This window comes from Salvia splendens, chromosome 17 (assembly GCF_004379255.2).
Source record: "Salvia splendens isolate huo1 chromosome 17, SspV2, whole genome shotgun sequence".
Taxonomy (NCBI): domain Eukaryota; kingdom Viridiplantae; phylum Streptophyta; class Magnoliopsida; order Lamiales; family Lamiaceae; genus Salvia; species Salvia splendens.
In genome coordinates, this window is record NC_056048.1 from 10,290,817 (window position 1) to 10,318,286 (window position 27,470).

At 36.1% G+C, this 27,470-nt stretch overlaps 2 protein-coding genes across 2 annotated transcripts; both read right to left on the minus strand.

Annotated features, from left to right (window-relative positions):
- Window positions 1-6,793: 6,793 nt before the first annotated feature.
- On the minus strand, window positions 6,794-8,435 carry LOC121775471 (protein DOWNSTREAM OF FLC-like). Its single transcript, XM_042172550.1, has 2 exons — window positions 8,191-8,435; window positions 6,794-7,362 (listed from the first exon to the last, which is right to left on the minus strand). The coding sequence occupies exons 1-2, from the start codon at window positions 8,342-8,344 to the stop codon at window positions 7,031-7,033; spliced, it is 486 nt and encodes a 161-aa protein (XP_042028484.1). The 5' UTR covers window positions 8,345-8,435; the 3' UTR covers window positions 6,794-7,030.
- Window positions 8,436-11,735: 3,300 nt separating this feature from the next.
- LOC121773493 (inositol-3-phosphate synthase-like) lies at window positions 11,736-14,346 on the minus strand. The gene is made up of 8 exons (XM_042170364.1): window positions 14,075-14,346; window positions 13,928-13,996; window positions 13,656-13,791; window positions 12,943-13,533; window positions 12,688-12,864; window positions 12,374-12,562; window positions 12,232-12,294; window positions 11,736-12,081 (listed from the first exon to the last, which is right to left on the minus strand). The coding sequence occupies exons 1-8, from the start codon at window positions 14,260-14,262 to the stop codon at window positions 11,962-11,964; spliced, it is 1,533 nt and encodes a 510-aa protein (XP_042026298.1). The 5' UTR covers window positions 14,263-14,346; the 3' UTR covers window positions 11,736-11,961.
- Between the last annotated feature and the right edge of the window lie 13,124 nt (window positions 14,347-27,470).

The window sequence follows — 27,470 nt, forward strand, 5'->3', positions numbered from 1 at the left end:
TGACCGAAACAAAAAATATTAAACTAATATGCAGTCGACAATCCTAACAAACAACATTAAATACTATTACAAGTGTAAATATTGTTTTTTAAAAAAAACTCCAAACTCTAAATAAAAATTATATTGTTTGATAAATCTTAAATTGTTGAATGGATATTATTAATCTAGATTCTAGACATGTTAAAAATTGCTCCGTATTTTTTAAGATTTATAAAAGAGTAAGGGCAAAAAATGGTCCTAAACATATAGTAATTTTACGATTTTGATCCAGAACATTACGTTTTGAATTATTCGTCCAACACATTTGAAAACGGGCTGGAATCAGTCCATTTTGGACGGCGCCTGGTAAAACTAACGGTCAACGATATATTGTTTAGCCGATGTTGACCGAATTAAACATTTAAATTAGAATTTTTAATTATCTTAAAAATAATACTTAAATACCCAAAATAAAAATAACACTTGTTGATGTCCTCTTTCTTATCGACTTTTCTTGAAGATTACTGCCTGCCACTGTTTTGGATTTAACTTTTTTAATAAGGAAAATTAATTATATGTCGGCGATCGGTAAAATACAGACGGAAGCGAGGGTAGGAGTGGTGGTGGAGGAAAGGGGGCCTGAATGTGACGACGTCGTCGTCGGTGGTGGTTGAGCCGTCGCGCCAGAGGCAAATTGGCACCGCCCCGCAGCTCCTCGCCGGAGCCGTCAACGAGACTTGCATCGCTCCTCTCGCCCGCCTCACCATTCTCTTTCAGGTTTGTACTTATTTATGAATCGCTCAGCATCGTAATCCCTTTTTTAATAGAAGAATAGTACTCACAGTAATAAGCGTTGTTGAATTGAATTGGATTGAATTGTTGCTTTTTATGGTGAATTGAATCAATTGATTGCCTTGCTTTTATAGGGTTTATGTTTACCCTTTTCTTTGTTACATAATTGAGTTGAATTGAAGGATATAATCAGTTTTGCAGCTTCAGGGAATGCACTCCGATGCGTCTAGGTTAGAGTAGGGCTGGCTATAGAGGTGCTTAAACAGTTCTCCTGTTCTCAATTAACCGGAATCGGAATCAGAACCGAGAACCGGAAAAATGGTTCCAGTTCTAACCGTAAACCGAATTACAATTCAATTTTATTTTTATAATTTAATATACTAATAAATCTAACTTAATTGAATTAATATTGAATTGAAATAAAATAAAATAATTTGAAACATCGTTTGATTTTAAGATTTAAACAGGGTTAAATTTGCAAGCTCTGTTTTCTGAAGTATTTAAAATATTTAAAATGTGAATTATTTCCCAAATCTATTTTTTATGAACTAATTACTATGATTAGAACATCATAAGTTTGTTTTTAATTTTCAAAAGAAACAAATACAATATCATTTCATATGATAGAAATTTAATTTTATAACAAATTTATGTAGTAATTCATTTAATATATAATTTTAACCTGTTTGTAAATGATTTATTAACTGTTTCGTATTAAATCAAAAAGTCACAACAAGATCAATTAGTAATGGAAATTCCATTGAATAATTATTTAGAAAAAAAAAGGAAAATGAAACTCTATTTTAGAACTCCTTTTAAAAAAATGCTAAATTTTAGAACTCCTTTTTTTTATAAAAGAATTGCCAACATAAACTAGTCTGATCTACTACACTTGGCATAACTCTTACCCATATATGAATATTATTGTATTGTTGGTTTGTATTTTTTGTGTATTTATTTAAATTTGTAGGTATTATTTATTATATATCTAGATGTTGGATTATTATTTTATTAGTATTGAATTATTTAAAATTATAAATAAATTCGGATAAAAATTAAACATCGGTTCCGGTTCTAGGATTTATGAAAAATTGAAACCGGTTAACATGTCAACCAGTCCGGTTAGAATCGGAACCGGCTGAATAAGCATGCCTAGCTGGCTAAATATACCAAAATACCGCACCTACTGTACCAAAAATATACCAAATATACCGAATTTGTGGTATACCGCAAGTTGCAGTATGGTATGATACCTTACCGATATATTTCGGTACGGTAAAGGTATAGATTTTCGTATACCGCGGTATGCCGCCGCATATATAGTATTTGCCAAAAACTTGGTATATATATTGATTTTATAAAATATATAAAAATTGTTAAAAAGTTAAAATCTCTAACCCTTCTTTCACATTTTGGTTCCTCTGCCCCAACCCCAAACACACTCACGCAGAGATGTAAATCCAGTCCACTGTAATTTGATTGTGGTTTAGTTTTAATATTTTGAACGTCATTTAAATAGGTGATATTTTATTTTATATATTTGGTTTAGGATTTTTTTGGTATGAAACACATGTAAAACGGTATGTCATACCTTATTTTGGTACACCGTACTCGGTATGCCATACATCATTTCGGTATACCGTAAAAGTGCGGTATACCGAAATACGGTATGATATACCGCATGAACGGTATGGTAACGGTATCGAAAATTATCATACCGAATTTTCCGTATACCACATTGCGGTACACCGAAAAATTTGGTAAGGTATAGGTATGACATTTTCTCATACCGCAATTTGTGGTATGGTATGCAGTATTATATTTTCAGTGCGGTATACCGTACCGCGCCACCCCTAGGTTAGAGAAGGCAAGCATATAGCATGAGTTGAGAAGAAAGAGGAAATGAAGGAGTGTTCTTTTTATTTTGGGTTTTTAAAATACTAGTAATTATTTTTTAAAATAATTAAAAATTATAATTTAAATGCTTAATTCGTTCAACATTAACTAAACAACTGTTGACCGCTAGTTTTACATGGCGCCGTCTAAAATGGACTGATTTCGGCCCGTTTTCAAATGTGTTGGACGAAATAATTCAAACGTAATGTTCTGGACCAAAATCATAAAATCGTCATATGTTTAGGACCACTCTCGGCCCTTACTCTTTATAAAATTAAGATGAAACATAAAAGTATTTCGATAAATTTTATGCCATGTTACAAAATTCAAAAAATATCTATGATAAACATGAACTATTCAATTATTTTATCTACTGTTATATTTTCTACGTCGCAACTAAGTTGAGTAGTACTCCCTCCGTCCCATAATATGAGTCACTCTTATTGTGGGCATGAGTTTTAAGAAATGTAAAGAATAGTGGGTTGGAAAAGTTAGTGAAATATGAGATCTACTTTTTTATATTGATTTTATAATAAAATGTGAGTGAAGTGAGTTAGTGGAATGTAAGATCTATTTAACATTTATGGCAAAGTGAGTATTGTGAGACAGGGGGAGTATTACTTTTTTGGATGTCTCAACTAAGTTGAGTTATTTATCTTTTTTTGAAAAAAAAAACGTCTAATCACTCATATTTTATTCTCTCTATTACTTTACTTTTTTTTTTACTTTATTATCTCTTCTATTTTATTTTATCTTCATTGAAATTATTTTATCTTCATTGAAATACCTTTTAATGTATGTATCAAGAGAAATGTCTCTAACTTAGTTTGAATCATTAACTTTCCTTTATTTTGTATGATTATATTAGTAAAAATTTGTAACATTAACTTTTTTTTATTTTATATGATTATTTATTTTTATTAAAATCATCACTGAAGTGTCAAACAAGACTTGAAGAATAGATAATAACTGCATATCCAAATGCCAATGCACCTGACCAGCTCTACTCAGGTTCGAGTTACTCAGATGCAGATTTTACTGTATTAAATTGAAAATTTGCAACTTTAGTCCTATAAATTTAGCAACTATTGAGATCATGACACATATTTTGGTATTGTATTAATATGCAAGTTGTAGCATGGTTTCTCTTATATTATCATGTACTTAAACAGAAAAATGTTGAGATATTAAACTAGTTTTTCCATAAAAATAATTTTCTGTAAATTATTTCAGATGGTAATAGTTTTATAATAATAATAATAATAATATACTTCCTTCATGCCATAAAAATAGAAAATTTGAGAAATTATTTTAATTTTAATGTCAAATAAATAAAGTATTAAAGATATGAAGGAAAAGAGATTGAGATATAGTAGTTAATAGAAAATGAAGTCCATTATATTAGAAAGAAAAATTTATCAAAAATAGAAGTGAACTAATTTTAAAAATAAAAAGAGTATATGTATATAACTCACTTTTAAGTGTTGACGAAATTATTAATAAATTTAACAAATCTTAGAATAAATTAAATGCTATGCATATTTTTATAATATACCTATAATAACAATTAAAATATACTGGTATATAAATTTTGGAATATGGTAATTAAATTGATTAAAATATTTCTATAAATATTGATATTTTCAATAACAACAATTAGAATCCAATATTTGGGGAAAAGAGAAAAATAGTTTGTCACTATATACGATTAAGGTGACCATTTTTAACCCAACCGAATAGAATTGACACAACTCGTTGAGCAACCTGGCTGACATTCTTAGCCATTTCAAATTGAGCTCGATCATCACTGTTAAGTGATCATTTTCATGTAAGATTAAAATAATTTTATTATAATTTTCGATTCTTAGAGCATCCGCAGCAGGGTGCTCGTGGCATGAGCACCTGTCCTGCCGTCGGCGCGGCGAGTACCATGCTCGCCACTGTGCTCTTGCCAATGAGCGCAGCCATGCCAAAGAGCACACTGACGTGGCGCCCTGCGATTGGCCAACGACATTGCCGCTGGCAATTTCTATTTTTTTTTAATCGAAAATAATCCGAAAAAAAAATTCGGATTCCCAAAAATATAGTCGTTTTTCTACCCTTTTTTTAAAAAAATTTGTCCAAAAATCATCTATAAATACACACGCATTCATCATCCGATTTTTACATCAAATTATCTCTCACTCATACTTCTCTCTAGGCCTGTCAAATCGGGTACCCGCGGATACCCGATCTGAAAATTTCGGGTACCCGATCCTGAATTTCCCTAAATCTAATACCCGATCCGAAAATTATTTCGGATACCCAGATACCCGACTCAGGTATCCAGTCCTGATTTTGGATTTTTATTTTATTTTTTTATTACTATTTTTTTTAAGAAAACTAACTACAAACTTTTAGAAATACAACTTGTAGTTCGAATTTTGATACAAACTTGAAGTAGTTCGAATTTAAGAGAAAAAAAACTACTAAAAATTTTTTGAATTAAAAAAATCATAAGTTATAACATCCATCATTCATCCATAATAAACATCACAATTCATACATTTACCCTAAATGTGACTTAAGAGTGGGAGTACATTTAATTATTTAATTTTTAAAATAATAGAATAAATAAATAATTTATTAAATTTTAAAATAAAATTAAAAAATTGGGTAATTTGGGTATACCCGATCGGGTATCGGGTAACCCAATATCCAATAATTCAAAAATCCTATACCTGAACCCAATCCCGAAACCCGAAAAATCGGATATCGGATATCCAATTACCCGATATTTCGGGTTTGGATATCGGGTATCCAATACCCAATATCCATTTTGACACCCCTACTACTCTCATATTTTTTCATACAACTCTCGTACATCTTCTCTCACTCAAATACTCTCTAGATTCAAAATTGGATCTGAACGCCGCTGCCGATATGGACCGGATCAATGAGGAAGCTGAGCGCGAAGAACAAGAATACTATCAACAATATTGTGCCGCCTATGTCGCCCCCGCCTCCGCCCCTTCTCCTCGACGAACGAGATCAAATCGTTGCTACATCCCTCGTGAGCCCATGAAAGGCTATGACTTTAATTATGGAATTTTAATTTTTTAGTAATTCATAATAATAATTTGGGTATTTTTAATGCATTTTAATATCGTGAAAATATTTTTAGTAATTGAAGTATTTAAATTGAATGATAGAATGGTGGGACCCATGAATAGTGTAAGAGCGTGCTCTTGTGGAAGAGCATGAATGTGAGTGTGTGCTCTTGCGGAAGTGCATGAAATTAAAAATGAATAAATGTGGGTACGGGCCCACATTCATACTCTTTGGCAATAGCATGAATGTGGATGCTCTTGTATAGAAAATAAAAATGAAACTATTAAATGATCTCCTATTTCGGAGATGAGTTTGAATACAAAATTGATAAATTATGATTATTAGCACTATAATGTGTGATGAAGAGGTTTAAAGAAAAGAAAGTGGACTAATTTTGTAAAACGTACCAAAATTGTAAAATAACTCTATTTTTTTTAGATGAGATGGAATAATTTTTTTTTATTTAAAACAAATAAACGTACTCATTGACATGGTAATATATGCAATTGCAAAATAACACTAATTTTTTAGATAAGATGGAATAATTTTTTATATATAAAACAAATAAACGTACTGATTGACATGGTAACATCTTTGCATATATTCGAATGACCCATTGTATTAGAGCATCAACAGCTACTGTGACTAGCAATAGCCTAAGCAAAACTCTTCCTCCCACATTATAATGGACTAGCAACAGCCTAGCCAATGCCTTAAGCAAGCAACAATCTAGCCAATGCCCTAGCCAAGCAACAACCTAGCAATAGCTCAGCCAATGCTCTAGTCATCCCGAGAAAAAAATACCAAAAACAACGAAATGAATTGAAAAAAAACATAGAAAAAAAATGAAATGAGAATAGAAAAAAAAATTTGAAAAATTGGCTAGCCTATTTTGTCCACGCCCTAGCTCTAGGGCATTTTTTTCGTCCTTCCCGTTAGCCGCATGCAATGGTGGACGGGCGGCTAGGGCACGGGGCTAGTCCACTGCTGGGGATGCTTTTAGAGAGTGGATATATGAGAACTGAGAAGTAGTAACTGAAAAATAAACATTTGCACTAAAAGAATCATATTCCAATTTCCAACAACAAAGTGAAACATAGACAAGAAATTAGAGACACGATCCGATCTACACCAATAGCGAGCAACTATTGCACAAAATTACACATAACAGAACACCATCATCGTCTCATAACAGAGCAACAACGAAACTAGAAAGTCTACTTACCCAAACATGATGTAATAAAAGATGTTCCAAGAAGAGAAAAAATCTGTCTCAAATATCCTCCTCTGTTTCTTGGTATTTCTGGAGGATCTGCTGACAGTTGGCCAATGGAATCCTCTTGAGGAATCCCATGTTGTTGGCGTAACGAATGCTGGAAGTCATTCCATTGTTGCGGGTGAGGATCACACGGGCGCGGTCGCGACCGGCGTTAGGAGTGGCACACTCGGGGTTTTTGCTCTTCACTAGGATGGCGTCACATGTGTCGTCGCCGCGGTCGCTCGCCACGTCCACGGACCATCGCCCGTCCTGCCCTGTCACAGCCTCCGTGGTGAAGGTGACCTTGTCGGAGTCCTTGCCGCGGCACTCGATTCTCACGGTGGCGCCTGCACCATGTCCGACCGGTTTTAGTATTTATGCAATACATGCTCAAATCAACTTGATGACACACTTTCCCTTTTAATTCGTCCGAACTAAGACGACCATTTCTATTTTTAGTAATTTTTTGTCTCCAATTATACACTCAACCACCATTTTTCTATCTCCAATTAAATATTCAATTCTTTTTTACTCTCCATTTAATACATACACCCGTTCTACCATCTTTTTCCAATTAATCACATTAATCACCACCTGCTACAATATCGTGTCGGCTAAGAAATGTGTATCTTTGTGACAGAGGGAGTACTATTTATGAAAAAAATGAGAGTTCATTTAATTAAAACGAAATAGTCTTGAAGGTAAAGTGAAAGAAAGAGAGACAAAAATTGGAGTATTAAAATAGTTTTAGTGTTGAAATCAAAATAACTTATCAAAAATGAAATCAAAATGAAAAATAGAAGAATATTCCAGGTTGATTAGATGGATTTTTCAATTTCTTTTCTTAAACTTCCAACACTTGGTCATACTAGCTTACATTCCATTCTAGTAACTCATTCTACTTATTTGATCACTTTCCTTTACGTTTTTTAAAATCGAAGTCCGATCAACAAGTAATGAAATCAATTTAGGGAAACAACAGAAAAAGATGAGCTCAATTCAATTAATCACATCACTGAAACAGACAACAAAAAATGACTCCAAAACCCCCAACTACATAGTAGAAATCAAGCAATTAATGCTCAAGTTAACATAGATCCAAAAAATTAATCCAAATTCAACTCAAATCTGGAAAGCCCCAAACATGTAAGAGAGAAAGAGAGAGGATTACTGACCGGCCATATACTCAGTGGCATCGGTCTCGTAGCCGCAGCGGCAGGTGTCGCAGTAGACAAATCCCTGCAAATGGAACGGCTCGCTCACCAAACGAGCGCTCACGATCGCCGGAACGACGCATACAGCTAAAAGCACCACCAAAAATCTCGCCATTTTCACTCGCAAATTATATGCGCGGCGGTGGAAGAGAGAGAGAGTGAAGATTGGGGGTGTGTATGTATAGTGTGGGGCGGCACACTGCGAGGTCGTCACATGGGCTGTTGTCATTATAAAAAGCACTGTAGCGTCGGTGGAGTTTTTAAATTTCTAATTAATTAAATTTGTTTCAATTTAATCAAATTAGTTCTATAATTGAGGAGGTGTGGCCAGGGTTAGATTTATTAGGGTGTCCACTATGGGAGCGGCTCGGCGGTCGCCGAAGAGGGGTGTGGGGCGAGGCGGGAGGCGCGGCGGTCATAGTGGCTGGGGTGGCCGCCGCGCCTGAGGACGGGGGAGGGGGGCGGAAACGGCTTCGCCGCGTGCGGGGCGAGGACGCGGCTGGTGGGGGTGAGGCGCGCCTATAGGCGCGGCGGTCATAGTGACCGCAGCTTCCGGCGCGGCGGTCGACGCATGCAAAATTTTTTATTTTTAAAATGAAAATTGATTATAAAATTTGGGGGCTATTGGAGGTGTCCACTATAGTGGCGGAAATAGAATTTTGGGGCTATGGACAAAAATCCGGGGCTATGGACAAAAAACTGGGGCGGGGCTATTGGGCGTGTCCACCTTATAGTGGACACCCTTATTATTTGGATAAATTTATGTGATTCCTTTTCCAACTAATTTTAGAATTTGTGATATGCACATTGGTAGTAAGATTAAATTGAGATTGCATTGCATGTGATGGAGGCCAGGCCAGCTAAGCAAGTTTTAAGAGGTAGACCCATGATAAATGATTTTAAGTTGACCCGGTTTATGTGATTAATCATAATTGTCAATCAGTTAGATACACGATTAGATCTTGCATACTAATCGGCGAAACTCATTAAATGCACATGAATTGGTGTAATATGCCCCGGACCCGGCCAATTAAAAATTAGTACATTATGATGAAAAATTAGTTGTAATTTGTAATCTCATACCATAACCCAACCCATTGGATTAAATATAGTACTACTAGTATTTATTAATATCAGGTTCATCTAACTTAAAATAAACATATAGTAATACTTTCATATGATACATACAGCAGTCTTCGATTTCTTTTTTTTTTACGTCTTGATGTTATATTTTTCTTTATGGAATAATTATTTTGCTAATAAATATTAATTTTTAAATTGATAATCTTTTGTTATGAGTAAGTACAAACTATAATAGGGAATTTGTGAGGCCGATAAAGTATATTATACAAATATTACATGTAAATGTCAGAAAAATATAGTACTCCCTCCGCCTCCGTCTCAACTAAGTTCAGTCGTATTCCTTTTTAAGACGTCCCAACAAAATTAAGTCATTTTCCTTTTAAAAAAAACAAAACATCCCATCAATCTTACTTATTTCATCATTTACTTTATTCTTTCTTTATCTCTCCTACTTTTTTCTCTTTCCTATTTTATTTTACTTTCATTGAATCCATTTAACACAATTTGTTGATCTTCATGCCTAAAAGTTTTGTATTAACTTAGTTGAGACGGAAGAAACACTATTATTTAATTACTCCAATAATTAGGAGGGCGGCCCTAAATCTCATGCCTTAGAGCATCCACAACCGTGCTCTTGCCAGCGGCACGGTTGTGGGCCCGGGCGGTACTATTCATGCCTGCTCTCTGGCAAGAGCACAACACCCACAGCTGTGCTCTTCCGCAAGGACGAGCACAATTAATATAAAATTCAATTACACAAAAACATTTCCATAATATTAAAATTCATTTAAAACCCACAATAAATATTACAAATGACAAATAAAATTAAACATTGCATAATTAAAATCCTAAAAATTAAAAATTACATAATTAAAATCCTAAAAATTAAAAATTACATAATTAAAATCCTAAAAATTAAAAATGACACTACTCGTTGCCGAATTTCGCCCACATGTGGTTGATTAGGTCTTCTTGTAGTTGATTGTGGATTCGAGTATCGCGCATTGTGTGTCTTGTCTCGATCCTCTCGCCAACCGTCGTATGCTCGCCTCGGCGTAGGGGAGACCTCGCTGTTGAGCTTCCGGCTTCGTCCTCGTCGTAGAAGCTAGCCGCCCTTCATCCCCAAAAGCAGAACGAACGCCCTCGCAAAAATTCTTTAAACATAGGATTCCAGTGGACTCACCGATATGCAAATACTCGTCGAACATGTCGGCCGTTTGCCCAGTAGCGAGTATTCAACACGTGCGGACAATGTGTTGACAATTCGCATGAACAAGCGCTTTGACATGCGAAAACGGCGCCTGAAGTAATCTGCCGGAAACCGCGGCTGGTCGGCAAAGTAGTCGGCAACGAGCCTTTCGTGGGCTCCCTCCCGGTCACGATGGATGTACCGTCGATTTGATCTGGTTCGTTGAGGAGGAGGAGCAGGGGTATTCGCCGCGACATATGCTTCGTAAGCGGCACGATGTTGTTCGTAGTATTCTTGTTCTTCGCGTTCCGCTTCCGCCATAATATGGGTGAAATCCATTTGAGATTTTGAGTGGGGGATGAATGTGTTGATAGTTTGTATGAGAATTATGAATGAGAGATGAATGAGAGATGATTTGATGTGATAAATGGATGATGAATGTGTGTATTTATAGATGATTTTGGGGAAAAAAAAAATAAAAAAAATCAAAAAAATTCAGAAAAAACGGGAAAAAAACGGCCATATTTTTGGGATTTGGAAAATATTTTTTTTTTATTTTTTAGCATTATTTATAATTAAATACCGATTTTTAAAAAAAAAATAAAAAAAAGTTTAAACACAACGGCTATGCCGTTGACGAATGGGAGCGCGCCACGTGTGCGTCCGCTGGCACGGACGTGCTCGATACATCGAGCAGCGCCGTGCCAGCGGCGCGGCTGCAGCGGCGGCGGTCCTGCGCCTTGCCAACGGCGCGGACGGCGGTGGCGTCTTTCGCCACCGCTGCGGATGCTCTTATTCCGTGAGATAAATGGGCCAGGCTATCCTAAATCTTAAATCAGCCAATTTTTAAACTAGTAGTACTAATGATATGATGATGGCAAAGAATAAATCCAAAAACAAACTGTATTCAGCTGGATTCGAGAGGATTTTTCGCATCATTCTAAGCCAATTTACTTTTATATAATTATTGCAGTTTAGTATCAGTAGTATATGTTTAAATAAAAATAAAAATAAAAATAAAAATAAAAATAAAAATAAAAATAAAAATAATAATATACACCGAATATATTTAGCCTGGTCGCCACTTTATAACTTTTACAATCATAAGTTCCAAGCCACGATTTCATTTTACTTTCAGTTAATTTGTATAATGATTGTTCATCTACTTTTTAATGAGGAAGCCATCTCCAATGTATGAATGTATACAGAAAATGACGTACTAATACAAAGGCCATTTAATAACACTTTTCTCTGAATTGAACAGATTAACTTGGAAATAAGAGCAATAGTTACATACAGACGAGATGGATAGGCTCAGAAAGAGCTACAGCAAATAAAATACACTTGCAATAGCTAGGAAAAAAATAGACTAATAGGAAAGAAAATTAAAGGGAAAAGGCAGTCTTATAATAAGAGTAACAGATAAGAAAAGGATGATAAATTTGTTGAAGCTACCATGTTCACTTGTATTCCAAAATCATGTTGTTTTCGGGAGCCAATCCAACGCAAGCCCTAAATATGTTCTCCAGCATGGCCCGCTGCTTCGACAAGGCGTTCACCACCGGTGTCCCGGGAGGCACCTATCCATACACATCAATTAAGAGTATATATCATCAACTTGTTTGAACATGGACCACATTTTTCTTTTCTTATCTACACGTAACGCAATATAGTCGCAAGCCGTCTTAGTCATGATTACGGAGAAAAGAGAGTTTTTGTAGTGTACTTACAAGAGGGGCCTTGGTCAGATAGCTCAGGATGGTGGCCACAGGGTGGAAAGAGTGGAATTTTGTCTGCAATAACAAGTTAAAGTGAGTGATTATGAAAAAATATGATTTACTATAAAATTAGTGTTGAGTATTAGTAATTAACCTCGTCTTCGGCTTTAAGCTGAATTCGAGTGCTAAGCTCAGCAAGAAGGACCAAGTCTAGAATGATGGGAGCTGCAAGCAGAGAGTCCTCACAAGTGTTGTGCATTACTATGGTGCTTTTGCCTCCCAAGAAGATCTCCGACGTGTACTCATCCATTGCCCTCTTACTATCTCCCACATACGGCACATACTACAAAATCATATCATACTATTTATAAACCTTCTTTTCAACTATATAAACAATGCACACAAGTATACTACTACTACTACTATAATACGCCAAAAATGGTAAACCGGGGACGGAGGGAGTAGTACCTTAATAACAACAACATGGTCAGGGTGTTCGCCAGGCTCATAGAGGATGCCGTTGCTAGCAACCATGTCATCCACGACGTTGCTCTTTGAGATCTCCTTGGAGCGGAAGGTTTGAGGGGCGGAGAGGTTCATTCCGTCGTTGTTTCCCAAGTGATTGTAACTCACTATTGAGGTTGGCTTCAATACACAAAATGTAACATTAGAAATGAGTGATTTTGAACAAATTGTGGTTCTTGATGATTTAATTATGAATACCTTAATACCAGCCCCAACTAGGAAATCAACTAGAGCAGATTTCATCTTAGTCTGTCCACTCTTGAAATCATCTCCGCCAATCAAAGTGTTCCTACTAATAGCCAGCTCAATCAGCCCCGGGACGAATGTGTTTTGTGGGCTCCCGTTGATAAAAGGCACATTCTCAAGAACACAAGCAATTCCAAACAGGGTGGAGGGGGAGATCTCGGATTCATTCCTCTCCAACGAGGCCATCAAATTCTCAGTCGTGTCGTTGAGGCCGACAACCACGTTGCTGTACCTCTCGGTGTTGGCGGTCCACAGCACCACCACCCTGTCAACCTTGTTCTTCTCCTTAAACTCCCTTATGTCTTTGATGACTTGCTGGACTTGCTCCTTCTTGGTCCCCTTGATCAAGTTGTTGGCACGCGCCCCCTGATTGGCTGCGATGAAATCCGCGTTGTAGATCCCCGGGAGCGGGACCATGTGCTCCATGTAGGGCCGGAGCTGCCTTTGAAGATCAATGTCTAGCACTTTAGCCCTCCCCATTGCATCCCCCAAATTCATGTCGCTTATGTCCCATCCCCCAAAAACGATGTCGTCCGGGTTCACCTATTCCATTCAATTCAATCATTACTCTTTTTTTTGAAACGAACGAATTCCATATGTAAATTCCACATTAGGCAATTAAACAACAAAACAAGGTGATTAAAAGGATAGAGAAATATACATACCATTGGGAGCAAACTTTTGAAGGGAGCATAAATCTCTTCCCCATTGAATGACCCGACCCGAATAGACGAAGCCTGGGTCAGTGACCCGAAATAGTTAGCCTGCTGCACCTTATCCTTCGTCGCCCACGAAATCCCCCTGATTCAACATTCACACATTCCATTTCTCAATTTTCATCACAGATCTTTCAAAAATTCAATCTTTTCCCTGATTCTTCATCAAAATCGAATATTCATGAAATTAAATAGAAAAAAAGAAGAAGAGAGAAACTCACTCGCGATTAGCGATGACGCCAGCAGTCAGAGTTGAGCCGTTGTTCCCTCCCCACCCAACAAGCATAACCCTACAACAAAATTAAATTAAAATTCAATTCCATCATTAAAAAAATCCATTATACAGAAAAAAATAAAATTAAAATTACCCTAATTTAGGGACACGGGCGTCGGTTCTGAACTCGTATTGAACAGTTTTGGGCTTGACGGTCCACTGGTAAGAGCCATTTTTGTTCTCGTGAACGAGCTCGGTGGTGTCGTAGCTGTAGACAGAGTGAATCTCGGTCTCTGTGTAATTCACGTTGGGGCTGTCGACTTTGAAGCTCTCGATAAACATTTTGAATCTCTGATTTGGGGAAAAAGGGGAGAGTAATGGTGGTATTTGCAGAGCGAAACAAGTGTGTGTTTGTTTGAAAGGAAGGGCAGCGAAGCATGCATAAATAGGCAGGAGAGGCGGACACGTGGCGAGGGCTTAGTGGGCGTGGCCCCATTTGGGGAAATTAAAGTGAAGCTTAGCCATGCAATATTTTTTATAATAAAATTTTTGATCGTTTATTATTGTTGGCGATAATTATGCGTGTTACTAATTTATTGAGTTTATATAGGCTTGTTTACTCTCATGTGTAAATCATGATGTGACTTTTTGAATTTACTGAAGTAAAAAGGTGCATGATATCCGGTCCCAATCCAAAATTTTCACCCAAGAACATTGGAGAAAATATGAAAAAGTTCCCTATTTTATTTCAGAATTATAGTATGATAGTACAACGGTTTTATAAATAAACAGGGAGTAGTTAACAATAACATATTCATTCGTCTTTTTTCAAATAATAGTCACATTTTTTTTATTAATTTTTCTCTTTTAGAAAATGGTTCTCAAAATAATACTCTATTCACTTTATTTTTATTTCTTCTATTTTATGCATTTTATATTAAAACTAATCACGAAATGAAAGCACTAGACGATAGAGTAAACTCGTACCGGAGAATAATGGCGAGAAATCGCCAGATAAAGGAGGTCCGTTCGCGGAAGGAATTCCGTCGAGCAACTAATGAACAAAGACGGAAAAGTAAATTGCAGAAAATAAAAGACGATAAAGAGATAAATTGTATTTCTTCAATGATTCCTATTTTATAATACTCCCTAATAACCTAACTTAGTGATCAAGAAATAGGAAAGATACGCTAAATCAATAATATATGAAATAATAGAGATATGGAATATTCCATAGATATACTCGTATCAATGTCCTTAAATTTAGAGCATCCACATCCGTGCAGGCCCGGACCCACTTTTATTAATTTTTTACTCCCTGCTCTTCCCCAAGAGCACAATACCCACATTCATGCTCTTCCGAAAAGACATGCTCAAGGGTCCCACCATTCTATTATTCAATTTAAATAAAAACATTTCCACAATATTAAAATGCATTAAAAATAGCCGAAATACTATTAAAAATTACAAAAAAAATTAAAAATTTCATAATTAAAGTCTTAAAAATTAAAAATTACATAATTTAAATCCTAAAAATTATATAATTAAATTTATAAAATTAAAAAAACTCATTACTTGTGGCCGAATTTCGCCTAAATTGATGATGAATGTGTGTATTTATAGATGATTTTAGGATTAAAATTTTTTAAAATTTTTCAAAAAAAATTTAAAAACCGGTAATAAAACGGCTATATTTTTGGAAATTCGAAAATATTTTTTTTTTTTTGGTATTATTTTCGATTAAAAAAAATGAAAATGCCAACGGCCAATAAAAACGTGTCACGTCGCCCTGCTCAGTGGCACGGACGTGCTCTATGTATCGAGCAGAGCCGTGCCATTGGCAAGAGCACAACAGCGGATAGGGGCGTGTCGTGCCAGCGGCATGGACGCCGTCCTCCGCAGCGAGCACCGCTGCGGATGCTCTTAATATTTTTAAGAGATAAGAGTATAACTTTATGGGTTGTATACAGATTCAATTCCTCCATATTAGTCAAATAAACATATTTATAATTTTGGTTTTCGTAATTTTATAAGGTTTAGGAGATAATTTTATAAAAGTTTCGGTTAATTAGATAGGTATAAGAACTAAATACAAATGGTAAGCTCAATTATGTCTCTAATCCTAACAAAACCATAAGAGCATCCGCAATGGGCGGACGATGGCACGCCTGATGGCGCGCATCGTCCGCGCCATGCATCGTCCGCACCCATTGAGGGTGCGTGCCATAGGGCGCGGACGATAGTCGCGCCCTATACTTCGGTCGCGGAGGATAGCGCGGACGATGGCCATCGTCCGCGCCATCGTCCGCCCCATTGCGGCAGTCGCGGACGATGGCCGCGGACGATGGTCATCGTCCGCGCCATCGTCCGCCCCATTGTGGAGGTCGCGGACAATCGACTCGGACGATGGCACGCGGTTTTGATTTTCTATTTAAATCTCGTTTCTCATTCAGTTGTGCATACGAACATATCGACTATCTCTTTACATATTCTCTCTCTACATCCAACCAAAATGAATCTCGGTGACGACACCAATAGTTCTAGTTCGTCTAAATCCGGTGGTTCGCTTGACGAAGCATTAGATGCAGTCGTTGAAGAGACCATGGCGGCATGCTATGCGCAAATGCAGCGCGAGAAGGAGGCGATGGCTGCGGCGGCGGCAGCGGCGGCTGAGCAAGTCCATTGGCCTATTCGACATAGGTCGTATGTCCGACGCGACCACCAGGAAGCTTACAGACGTCTGGTTGAAGACTATTTTGCCGATCAACTGCGATGGGGCCCGACTGTTTTCCGCCGCCGGTTTAGAATGTCTAGGTACCTATTTCTCAGCATTGTTCATACATTGTCTTCACGTGATGAATACTTCACGTTTCGGGAGGACGGCATCGGGAAACCCGGCCTTACACCATTGCAAAAGTGCACGACTGCTATTCGTCAGTTGGCATACGGCACCACGGCGGACCTTTTTGACGAGTACCTCCACTGTGGGGAGACTACAGGCCGCGAGTGTCTGAAGAGCTTTTGTCGGGGGATAGTAGAGGCCTATGGCGACACATATTTGCGCAAGCCGACAACCACTGATTGCCAGGGTCTGATGCAGATGCACGAGAGGGCGCACGGGTTTCCCGGGATGCTCGGGAGCATCGACTGTATGCACTGGGAGTGGAAGAATTGTCCGACGGCGTGGAGAGGCCAATTCACAAGTGGATACAAGGGCAGCCACCCGACGATGATCCTCGAAGCCGTCGCTGACCATCGGCTCTGGATCTGGCATGCTTACTTCGGCGTAGCCGGGTCGAACAACGACATCAACATCCTCAACTCATCCACCCTCTTCACCGACCAATGTAACGGCAACGGCCCGGCCATCGAGTTCACTGCCAACAGACGCCAATACCATATGGGGTACTACTTGGCCGATGGCATCTACCCACGGTGGCCAGTTTTCCTAAAGACGGTCAGCTGCCCAATTGGTGAGAAGAGGGTTTTATTTGTGCAAAAGCAGGAGGCGGCGCGGAAGGATGTCGAGCGGGCATTTGGGGTGCTCCAATCACGGTGGGCAATTGTGAAAGGGCCGGCTCGTTTCTGGTACAAGGAAGTCATGGCCGATGTCATATATGCGTGCATAATCATGCACAACATGATAGTCGAGAGTGAAGGCGGAAGCATCACCGACTGGAATGAAGACGGCCGTGCATCTAGCTCTTCCGGCACATCGACCGACACACCCGATAGAGGGTTACCGTTAGGCTTCGAAGAGGTTCTATCTAGACAGACCTCAATGCGCAACCAACAGGAGCATGCACAGCTCATGAGTGACATGATTGAAGAAGTGTGGGCTCGTAACCGCCGTCGCTGAGTTTGCGTTTTTTTTAATTCGCATTGTAATGTATTAATTTTTATTAAATGAAATGAAGTTTATGAAATTCGTATTTTAATGTATTATTTTTTTTTAAATTCGTATAGATTTTATAAATATTAAAAAAATGATAACGTGGTGCGCCTTGGGGCGCCCCACTGTAGGTGGGGAGGTACTAATGCCCTAAATTTAGAAACACCTATTCCGGGAGTAGTATCGACCAACAAATACAAATCTATGAACAATATTATGTTGCACTTGCACCAATAAAATAATCACAAATATCGCCCATTTTATGTTGAAAGAACATAAATTTAATAAATAGACATGTGTGGGGTGGCCTTCAACGCGTGTCCACCATGAATGCGACTTCATATATATCGCCCACACCGCTTCCAAAATCTACTCCACACTTTTTCCCATTCCCTTTTCACTTTTTTTTTCCTACTATGATATTTAATCATACTCACCACTTCATTTTAAATATAATTAAATAGATCATCACTCTGTAAAATTAATTTGTGGTCTTGGATAAAAATAAGAGTTTCAAATTTTGAATTAATATACTTTTACAATGAATTCATACATGTTTAACATAAAATTTATGGTTCCTAGTTTCTATTTTAATTTTTTAAAAGGATTATAATTTAACTTTTCCATTTGAGCTCATAAAAATAGAAAATGTGTGGTTGACAATTGCCCAAGGGCCTTAGATTATACATTCTGAATTTAATTTGTAATTCATATTGATAATGATAGTAATAAATGTAAACCATGGTTGTGAAAAACGTGATAATCAGTCACGATACACCTTCACTATTTGCATTAAATATTGTTTTTCCTTTTATACATTAAATATTTTTCTTTCCATTTTTGTCATTTTCTCTAAATGTCTTTCAAAGGTATGAGCTTGACAATGACGTGCTAGTGATAGCAATAATTGACAAGTTGGTTTAATTATTTATTTTCCAAGTGACTGAAAATTAAATATGGAGAATTTTATACTTTAACCGAATTGGCATTTTAAGTGAACGGAGCACACTCGTTTAAGTTTATGTATGCTTTTATTAATCCTACATTTGCAGTCTATATCCTCATATAAATATGATCATTTTACCAATAACTATTTGTCACATAATCTAGTTGGTTGAGTTGGGGCCGTGGGGCATATAATTTGAATTTGAAGGATCATTTCTAAAAGTCTCAAACTTATCTCTTACATTGGGTTTATCGCGTTAGCCATTTGCAATAGGGATAACTGCCTTAAAAGTCATCAACTTTGTCCGAATTCCGGTTTTTCCCACGAGCTTCAAAATTGGCGTATAAAGTCACGAACTTTGCATTTTGTCGCCGATTTCCCATGATTGGTTTTCCGGCGAAATGGTGAGCTGACGTGTCGTTTTTAAATGACGTGGCGTCTCGTGGCCGCTTAGATGGACAACATTTAGTGAATGTGAAAAAATAAAAAAAAATTAAAAAATAAAATTAAAAAACAAATAACAAAATAGTGAATTCGGATCGAGCACCGTCTGCATCCTCTCGCTCGCCGGAAACCGCCTCCGGGCGGCGAACGTCGGCGATAGCGGCTCCATAGTGATCACGTTTACTCTCCTCAATTTTTTCAGGCTCTGGCAATACAAACAGAAATTACTCACAAAGTAATTGTTCCTCTCATACAACTTATCCCCAAAATAACGTCGAAATTTCAACAGAAAAGGAAATCAATAGTTTTGAACCAACTGTAAATCAGTTCAATTCCTGCAATAATTTAGCCTGAATTACAAGTAAGAGGTCGAATTCAAGGGAATTACTTTCAACTGTGGCAAGGGCTTTGCAGTCATCAACCGCGGACTTCTCTTCCGCCGCGGGAGGTGGAATGAGAGGAGCTTCAACCGCCTCTGGCTTTGGCGGTGGGGCCTCGGAGCAGGTCTCCGGCGCAGGTGTGGGGGTTCAACGCGCCTTATCAGCTCGAGGGGAGGTTGAGAGAGGGGCCGGGGCGGCGGAGGAGATGGCGGTGGAGGTCCAGAGCGGCGACGTCGTGGTCGCCGCCACTGACGGGTTGCTCGACAATCTGTTCCCCGAGGACATGGAGGCCGTCGTGGGGCGATGCCTGTCGGAGGGGCTGGAGCCGCAGATGGTTGTGCGTGAAACGACGTCATTTTGGGGCCTTTGAAAAGGGATGAAACGACGTCGTTTTACGATTTTCCGATGCCGGACACGTCAATATTCAGGCATGCCACATAGGATTTTGAGCTGCCGGAAAACACAGGGTCGGGTCGGGTTGGGAAATACTAGACAAAATGCAAAGTTCGTGACTTTATACGCCAATTTTAAAGCTCGTGGGAAAAACCGAAATTCGGGCAAAGTTGATGACTTTTAAGGCAGTTATCCCTTTGCAATATGGTATTTTTGTAGATAATATTCTTTTTGGGATTAGTGTAACAAAAAACCTACAAAAGCGTTAAAATAGGCAAAGTGCTCGCTAAAATAGAATTACCGAGTATTTACGGGTTTATCACTAAGTTATTGAATATTTACAACAAAAATGGAGTATTTTGTTAGTAATTTTTTGTACTCCTTATATTACCGAGCACTGTGGTGATATGTAAATACTACAGTAAGTTTTTTGTAGTGTATGCTAATTGCGAGTGATGTAAATCAAATTGTTAAGTAGTATTTATTTCTCAAAGTTTAATGCTATTTTTAATTATTTAATGTACTCATCGTTTGGTTATTTCACCCATATAGGTAATTATGGTTGTAGGAATTTTAATCCAACTGTAAAAGGGCCTCATATACTCACAATGAAATAACATTTACGTTCAGGAGAGTTTGGTGATAGAAGTTTATGAGATTTCATCATATTATTAATTGGTGATAGGAGGAGAAATATACAAGATTAGGTTTATGAGATTTATATAGTGATTTTAGTTTTTTTTTACATTGATATGAGTTAGTTATATTTTTATTTTTGTTTCACTTGTCAACCCTCTTCCTTGACCTTTAAGGTGAAGAGTGAGACTTTTTTTTTTCTGATTGGTGGGATCAACCCTCTATTTAATTGGTTCAAATTTAAAGTTCAAATATAATTTGGGTTAGATTAGAAAATATGATGGGATAATAGATCCTAGTGGATCATAATAATAAATTAGTAATGGATTTTTATAATGTGGAGTAGGTTTAGATGTGGTAGGATTTGAATCCTATGATGTAAGTATCTAAATTCTCGTTTTCCGATTTGTTTGCACTACTAAAAAGGCGAAGCACATGGCCTTTTGCTCGGCAAGTACTGATGGCGTATGACAAATACTAAGCACGTTGGTGCTCGATAATTCTCGAAATTTTACCCTTTTTAAACTGAATTGCTTTGGCTTTGTGAAGAAAAGTAAATAGAGAAAGTGAGTAGAATGTGAGTCTCATTTAAAATATTAGTTTTATATTAGATTGTAGGTGTAAAAAGATAGTGAGATATAGGATCCGCATACTATAAATGAAATAAAGTAAATGGTTTGGAAAAAACCAAAATGGTAAAAGGGTTCTTTAAATCGTGGACGGAAGGAGTAAATGTGTTCGTTGGGTGACCGGTACTTAATTAGCTAGCAAAGTCTATGCTCATTAAAAGCCCCCTTTTGTTGTATTGAGAAACAAATTACTAAAATTGGCTATAGGCGTGAGTCAATTGAAGAATGCAAAAATGTATGTCTATCATTATTTTTTTCACTTGGTAATATACTCCACCAAATATTTTTCAGCGTATAAGCCGTTATCAATCACTTTCAATAAGTACAATTTTTTACTTATAATTCCAATGTATTTTATTTCAACTTATTATTATTATTATTATCATTACCATTATTATTATTATTATTATTATTATTATTATTATTATTATTATTATTATTATTATTATACAAAAGGGTGTTGGAATTTACATGAAGAATAATGGGTGATGGTGGGGAAATCTAAGTATAATTGGTACTCTTAGCATCTGGACCAAAAACCAAAATAATGGACCTCTAATTCAATTTGAGGTTGATTGTGACTAAAGCTAATTGGATTGATAAATAGGTACCATACAAATAAATTGCTGGTTGTTTTTTCCTTATAATAGAATTGGTGTATAAGTTGCAAAACACTATACATAAAATAAAAAATTGAAGAAAACTTGAGAAGAATCCAAAATGGTTGAGGAATGTGGACATCATTTGAGTAATATTTTGAAAACAATTAAAATGAAAGTTTTCAAATTTTGTGTTACAATTATTGTCCCAGTCAATCACTTATCGCATACCAATGGTGTCCACTACTATTACCAGTTTTAACACCATTTTTATTGGCACTTATTAGAGAAAAACCCTCTTCCACTTATTGGGACTTTTGATGATATATATTATGACAAAAAAAAAAGATTTACGTCAGAAATAATATAAGCAATGTGTTTATTTATTTGTGTGGTCTTTTAGGATGAACTTGTAAAATAGCATGAAAATAATACTCCTTATGTTTCCTAAACTTTTGAAATGGTACAAATTTTAATATAAAATTGATAAAATAAGAGATATAAAATGAAAAAAAAAGTGTGTTAGTAAAAAATAGATCACCTTATTAGAAAGAGAAAATTTTCTAAAATGAAAATTTTCTATTTTTAAGAAACAAGCCAAAAATATCATTTTTAAGATATAAGCAATATGTTCATTTATTTGTGAGGTCTATTAGGACTTAAACTTTTAAAATAGCATGCCTGGTCATAATTGTGATCAAAATAAAAGTCAAGTTATATGTCAAACTGCATAATTAAAAATACGGAAGGTCAATTTTAGACAATACGAATGTCATTTGTTAGAAGATACTTTTAGTTCATTTTATAAAATTCGATTTGAAACATACGCAGACTTTTTTAAATCGTTTAAGGTCATCTCTAGAGGTGCCCAAGGTTTCCGGTTCCGGCGGTTAACCGTGAAATCCTAACAGCCGATTACGGTTTCGAACCCAAACCGTGAGAATTTACTCGAACCGAAACCGTTGATTTTAGAACCGTGGTTCGGTTCAGGTTCAAAAGATTTCGAACCGAAACCATGCCGGAACAGCGAAAAACCGTCGGAAAACTGTGAAATCGAGCCGAAACCGCAAAAACCGCTGAAAATTGGTGGTTCGGAATCGTGAAAAATCGTAAAAAAATCACCGGAAAACCGCCGGTTCGGAACTGAAACCGAAATCGGCGGTTTTGTAACCGCGAAACACTCTCGCGGTTTGATTCCGGTTCGACAATTTCAAAAACCGAAACCGGCGGTTCTGAACCGTAACCGTCGGTTCCGAAACCGTGGACACCTCGAGTCATCTCTGTGTTTTTAAACCCGAATTTTCTAAAATGATAAACATACTCTAAAAATGATCTGTGATATCTGAAAATAACCTTCATTTTTTTATTTTAAATTTTGACATTCAGATCAAATTTTGCATATATATCACAACCCTGAATTCATTTATTACATCATTGAATCTATTATAGATTTTCATGTAAAAAAACTAAAGAAACCAATTTTTTAATAATAATATTCCTAAGTGGGATATAAGAGGTTTTCTTAGTAATATATCCATATTTCAATGTGATAATACTATTATCATACAAACTTAATATTGTACTTATAATTAAAGATGACATTATACATTGTATAATCTTAATATACTATCTCTGTCATTTAAATATAGAAATTTTTGAAATGACACCACTTTTAATACATAATTAGAAAAATACTAGGAGAGATAGATTACAAAATTATTGAATTATTATTAATGACGAATGAGTTTCACTTCATTAAAAATATTAATGTTTTCTAAAATAGAAAGTGTCTAATTTTAAAAATTGGATTAAAATAAAAATAGTTATTATTTTTAAAAGACGAAGGTAATACGCGCCAAATAAATGGTTCTATCAAGAATAGGATGACCGTTTTTAAATTGGCTTGCCTTGGCCTAGGCCTTGGCCTAGGCCTATTGGGGTGTCACATTCACGAATTACTAAAACAAAACGATAGCCAAAATTTTGTAACAAAGAAAACAAAGAATAAAAATTGCTACCACTTAAATTGTCTGTGGCATGTGCTCACTTGCCATGTGTGGGCAAGATTAGTAATCACAGTAACAAAAACAAACTAGTCTACTCTACAAAGTTCCACAATTTCATATAAAAACTAGTCTACTTCGTAAAGTCTAAAGCAGCATTTCTCTCATGAGTTACAAGTGGACCCTGCATTGCCATAGTTGAGGAGTTCCCAAACTGCATAATCATGTGAATGCTTTCTTTACCAAAAACTATTTATATATATATATATATATATATATATATATATATATATATATATATAGGGGAGCGTTATTCTCCTATTCATCCTTTAGATCCTTTATTCTTCTTAATATAGGCCGTTAGATCTCATTCATCAACGGTCCAGATGATCAGCATTATTACACTATAATGGTGCATTATTAGTCGGTGTGCATTATTCAACTGAAAATCTGCATTATTACACAATAATTGTGCATTATTAGCCGGTGTGCATTATTCAACTGAAAATCTGCATTATTAAATGACACGTGGCACCAATCTAACCGTCGGATGACAAAATCGTGAGGCTGAGATTAAAAAGAACAAAAAACAAAAGATACAAAAAGGAAATGAATACATCCCCATATATATATATATGTATATATATAGGGGTGCATTATAATGATAACCCCAATTTATGTAATAACTCTATAACTAAATCTCCACCACACATTTTTAAAATATGTGGTCTAGATTTAATCTAACAAAACTATCATTTTATCAAATAAAACTATCATATTTCGGTTATATAAGGGCAAAATTGTCATTTCGTTATGAAGCTTGACCTCGCTCTCTCAAACACTTCCACTCACAATCTGCCGCGAAATGATGAGAAGAAGTTCAAACTTGATGAATCATTCTCCGATGATGAGAAACGACGCTATCAGTATCAGCCATTTCACAGAGCAAAATTCACCGGTCTTCTTAAGCAGCAAAAGCAGTCGAAATTGGGGGAAATGTGCCCAATGCTTCAACGGCACAATTTCGACAGCGGCGTGGAGAGAGCATAAAAAGCAAGTGCGTGTTAGTGTGTGAGAGAGAAAGCGAGAGAAAGAGGAGGAGGAACCCACCGTTACATGGTGGAGCTAGACTTTATACCGCCATTGTCGTCTCTTTAATTTGTTTCTCTTTTTCTTTTTCTTTTTTTTTCTTTTTAAGGGAATTAACTGAAATTTGTTGACGATGTTTATAATTAGAAAATTATACAGCAATCACAGTTTTAGTCAAACATGTAAATGACTTTATATTTTGGGAGGAATCACATTATGATAGTTTCAGGGGATAAAATGATAGTTTCAGAAGGTAAAATGATAGTTGCACTTGATAAAATGATAGTTTCAGGGGATAAAATGATAGTTTCAGAATGTAAAATGATAGTTGCACTTGATAAAATGATAGTTTCAGGGGATAAAATGATAGTTGCACTTGATAAAATGATAATTTCAGGGGATAAAATGATAGTTTCAGAATGTAAAATGATAGTTGCACTTGATAAAATGATAGTTTCAAGAGATAAATAATAGTTGCACTTGATAAAATGATAGTTGCACTTGATAAAATGATAGTTTCAGGGGATAAAATGATAGTTTCAGTGGATAAAATGATAGTTTCAAATGATAAAATGATAGTTTCAAATGATAAAATGATAGTTTCAAATGATAAAATGATAGTTTCAAATGATAAAATGATAAAATGATAGTTTCAAATGATAGTTTCAGTGGATAAAATGATAGTTTGAAATGATAAAATGATAGTTTCAAATGATAAAATGAAGCATAATACTACTATGAATATAAATAAGCATAATACGACATTACACATATACTACTATTTCGTTAGTTTGTTTACATATATTTTGCTATGCAATTAAAGTCTGGCACGCGAAATTATGGAGGTTTGAATTAGTGAGTCCACACAACTCACCATTTTCAATATCATATTTAATCAATATTTTGAATAATTAAAATGGCACGTGAAATAGTTAATGCTTAAAATTTAATTTTTTAAGTATTAACTATTTCACATGTATACTTATAAAATCAAATTCAGTTGTATATAATAGTACTTTTTTCTGTTTTAAAATCACGTATTTCTCCATAATTTTTGTCCGATTTCAAATTGCATACGACATGGCAGCTGATTCGATTATCAGTTTTGATTTGGATTTTACCTTATGAAACTATCAATTTACTCTGAAACTATCATTTTACTTTCTGAAACTATCATTTTATCCCCTGAAACCATCATTTTATCAAAGTGCAACTATCATTTTACTTTCTGAAACTATCATTTTATCAACTCAGAGTATCATTCTATCAAGCAAAACTATCATTTTATCAACTCAGAGTATCATTCTATCCGGCAAAACTATCATTTTATCAACTCAGAGTATCATTCTATCCGGCAAAAACTATCATTTTATCAACTCAGAGTATCATTCTATCTAACCAAAACTATCATTTTATCAACTCAGAGTATCATTCTATCCGGCAAAATTATCATTTTATCACCAATAAGGAAATATTTATCTTCTTCGAACAAACACGAAATGCATTGAGTTGATGAGCAAAAAAGAGCTCTTCTGGTTTCCTTTTTCTTTTTTTTTTGTTTTGTCACTGTAAACTACTATCATGCAAATTCTCTTTCGTTGTCAAATAGGGTCACCTCGCTTGCGTGTCTAGTTTGTGGGGGATTTTTAACAACTTTTATGAACAAAACCATTAGGCCAAACTCGTGCAGATATGTGTCTTCACGTAACTGTATGTGAGATGATATCATGTTTTCTCTATTTTGTAACCCTTACAATTATGGCGGATCAATTTTTCAGCTAGCTAGAAGGTTTTATTAGGACCCTTTTTCGCAATTATTGTAGCTCGTGTACAGGGGCGGACACAGTAAAGGAGAGGGTATGGCAAAATGAGAGAAATGACATATTTACCCCCTGCGCCTTTTTTATGAAGTAAATCTAAGTTTGAATCTCAGCCACAAGATTAGAAAATATGTGTAGTCCAGATTTGGTTATAGGGTTATCACACAAATTAGGGGTTATCATATGATCACAACTCTATATATATATATATATATATATATATATATATATATATATATTAGAGCATCCGCATCGGTGATCGTTGGGACGGGCGGCGTCCGTGTCGCTGGCGTGGCAACGCGCTGTCCGACGCTGCGCTCTTGCCGCTGGCGCGGCGCTGCTCGATGCATCGAGCACGTCCGTGCCGCTGAGCAGGCTCACGTGGCGCGACGGGATTGGCCAACGGCATAGCCGTCGACATTTTCAAATTTTTTTTTAAATTCGAATTTAAGTTGAAAATTTGTTTTTTAATTAAAAAAAATATATTTTCCCACTTCCCAATAAATTATATCCGTTTTCTCTCCACTTTTAATTTATTTTTCAATTCTTTTCCCCAAAATTCACATTTTCATCTATAAATACCCTCATTTCCACACAAATAATTTCTCACCACACTACACAATTCTCATCTAAATTCTCTCATCAATTCTCAATCTTTCACTCTTACAAAAAAATTATTTGGCTCTGGCGATCACCCCTCCGATTCCTGCGGTTGGAAC

What these genes read in the sequence shown, in the direction of transcription:
- LOC121775471 (XM_042172550.1), bottom strand. Translation starts at nt 8,344, where the DNA reads ATGGCGAGATTTTTGGTGGTGCTTTTAGCTGTATGCGTCGTTCCGGCG. An exon ending in TGCCACTGAGTATATGGCCG is followed by an intron (nt 7,363 to 8,190) that starts GTCAGTAATCCT and finishes GACATGGTGCAG; the next exon opens with GCGCCACCGTGAGAATCGAG.
- LOC121773493 (XM_042170364.1), bottom strand. Translation starts at nt 14,262, where the DNA reads ATGTTTATCGAGAGCTTCAAAGTCGACAGCCCCAACGTGAATTACACA. An exon ending in GCCCGTGTCCCTAAATTAGG is followed by an intron (nt 13,997 to 14,074) that starts GTAATTTTAATT and finishes ATTTTGTTGTAG; the next exon opens with GGTTATGCTTGTTGGGTGGG. An exon ending in ATCTGACCAAGGCCCCTCTT is followed by an intron (nt 12,082 to 12,231) that starts GTAAGTACACTA and finishes GTGTATGGATAG; the next exon opens with GTGCCTCCCGGGACACCGGT.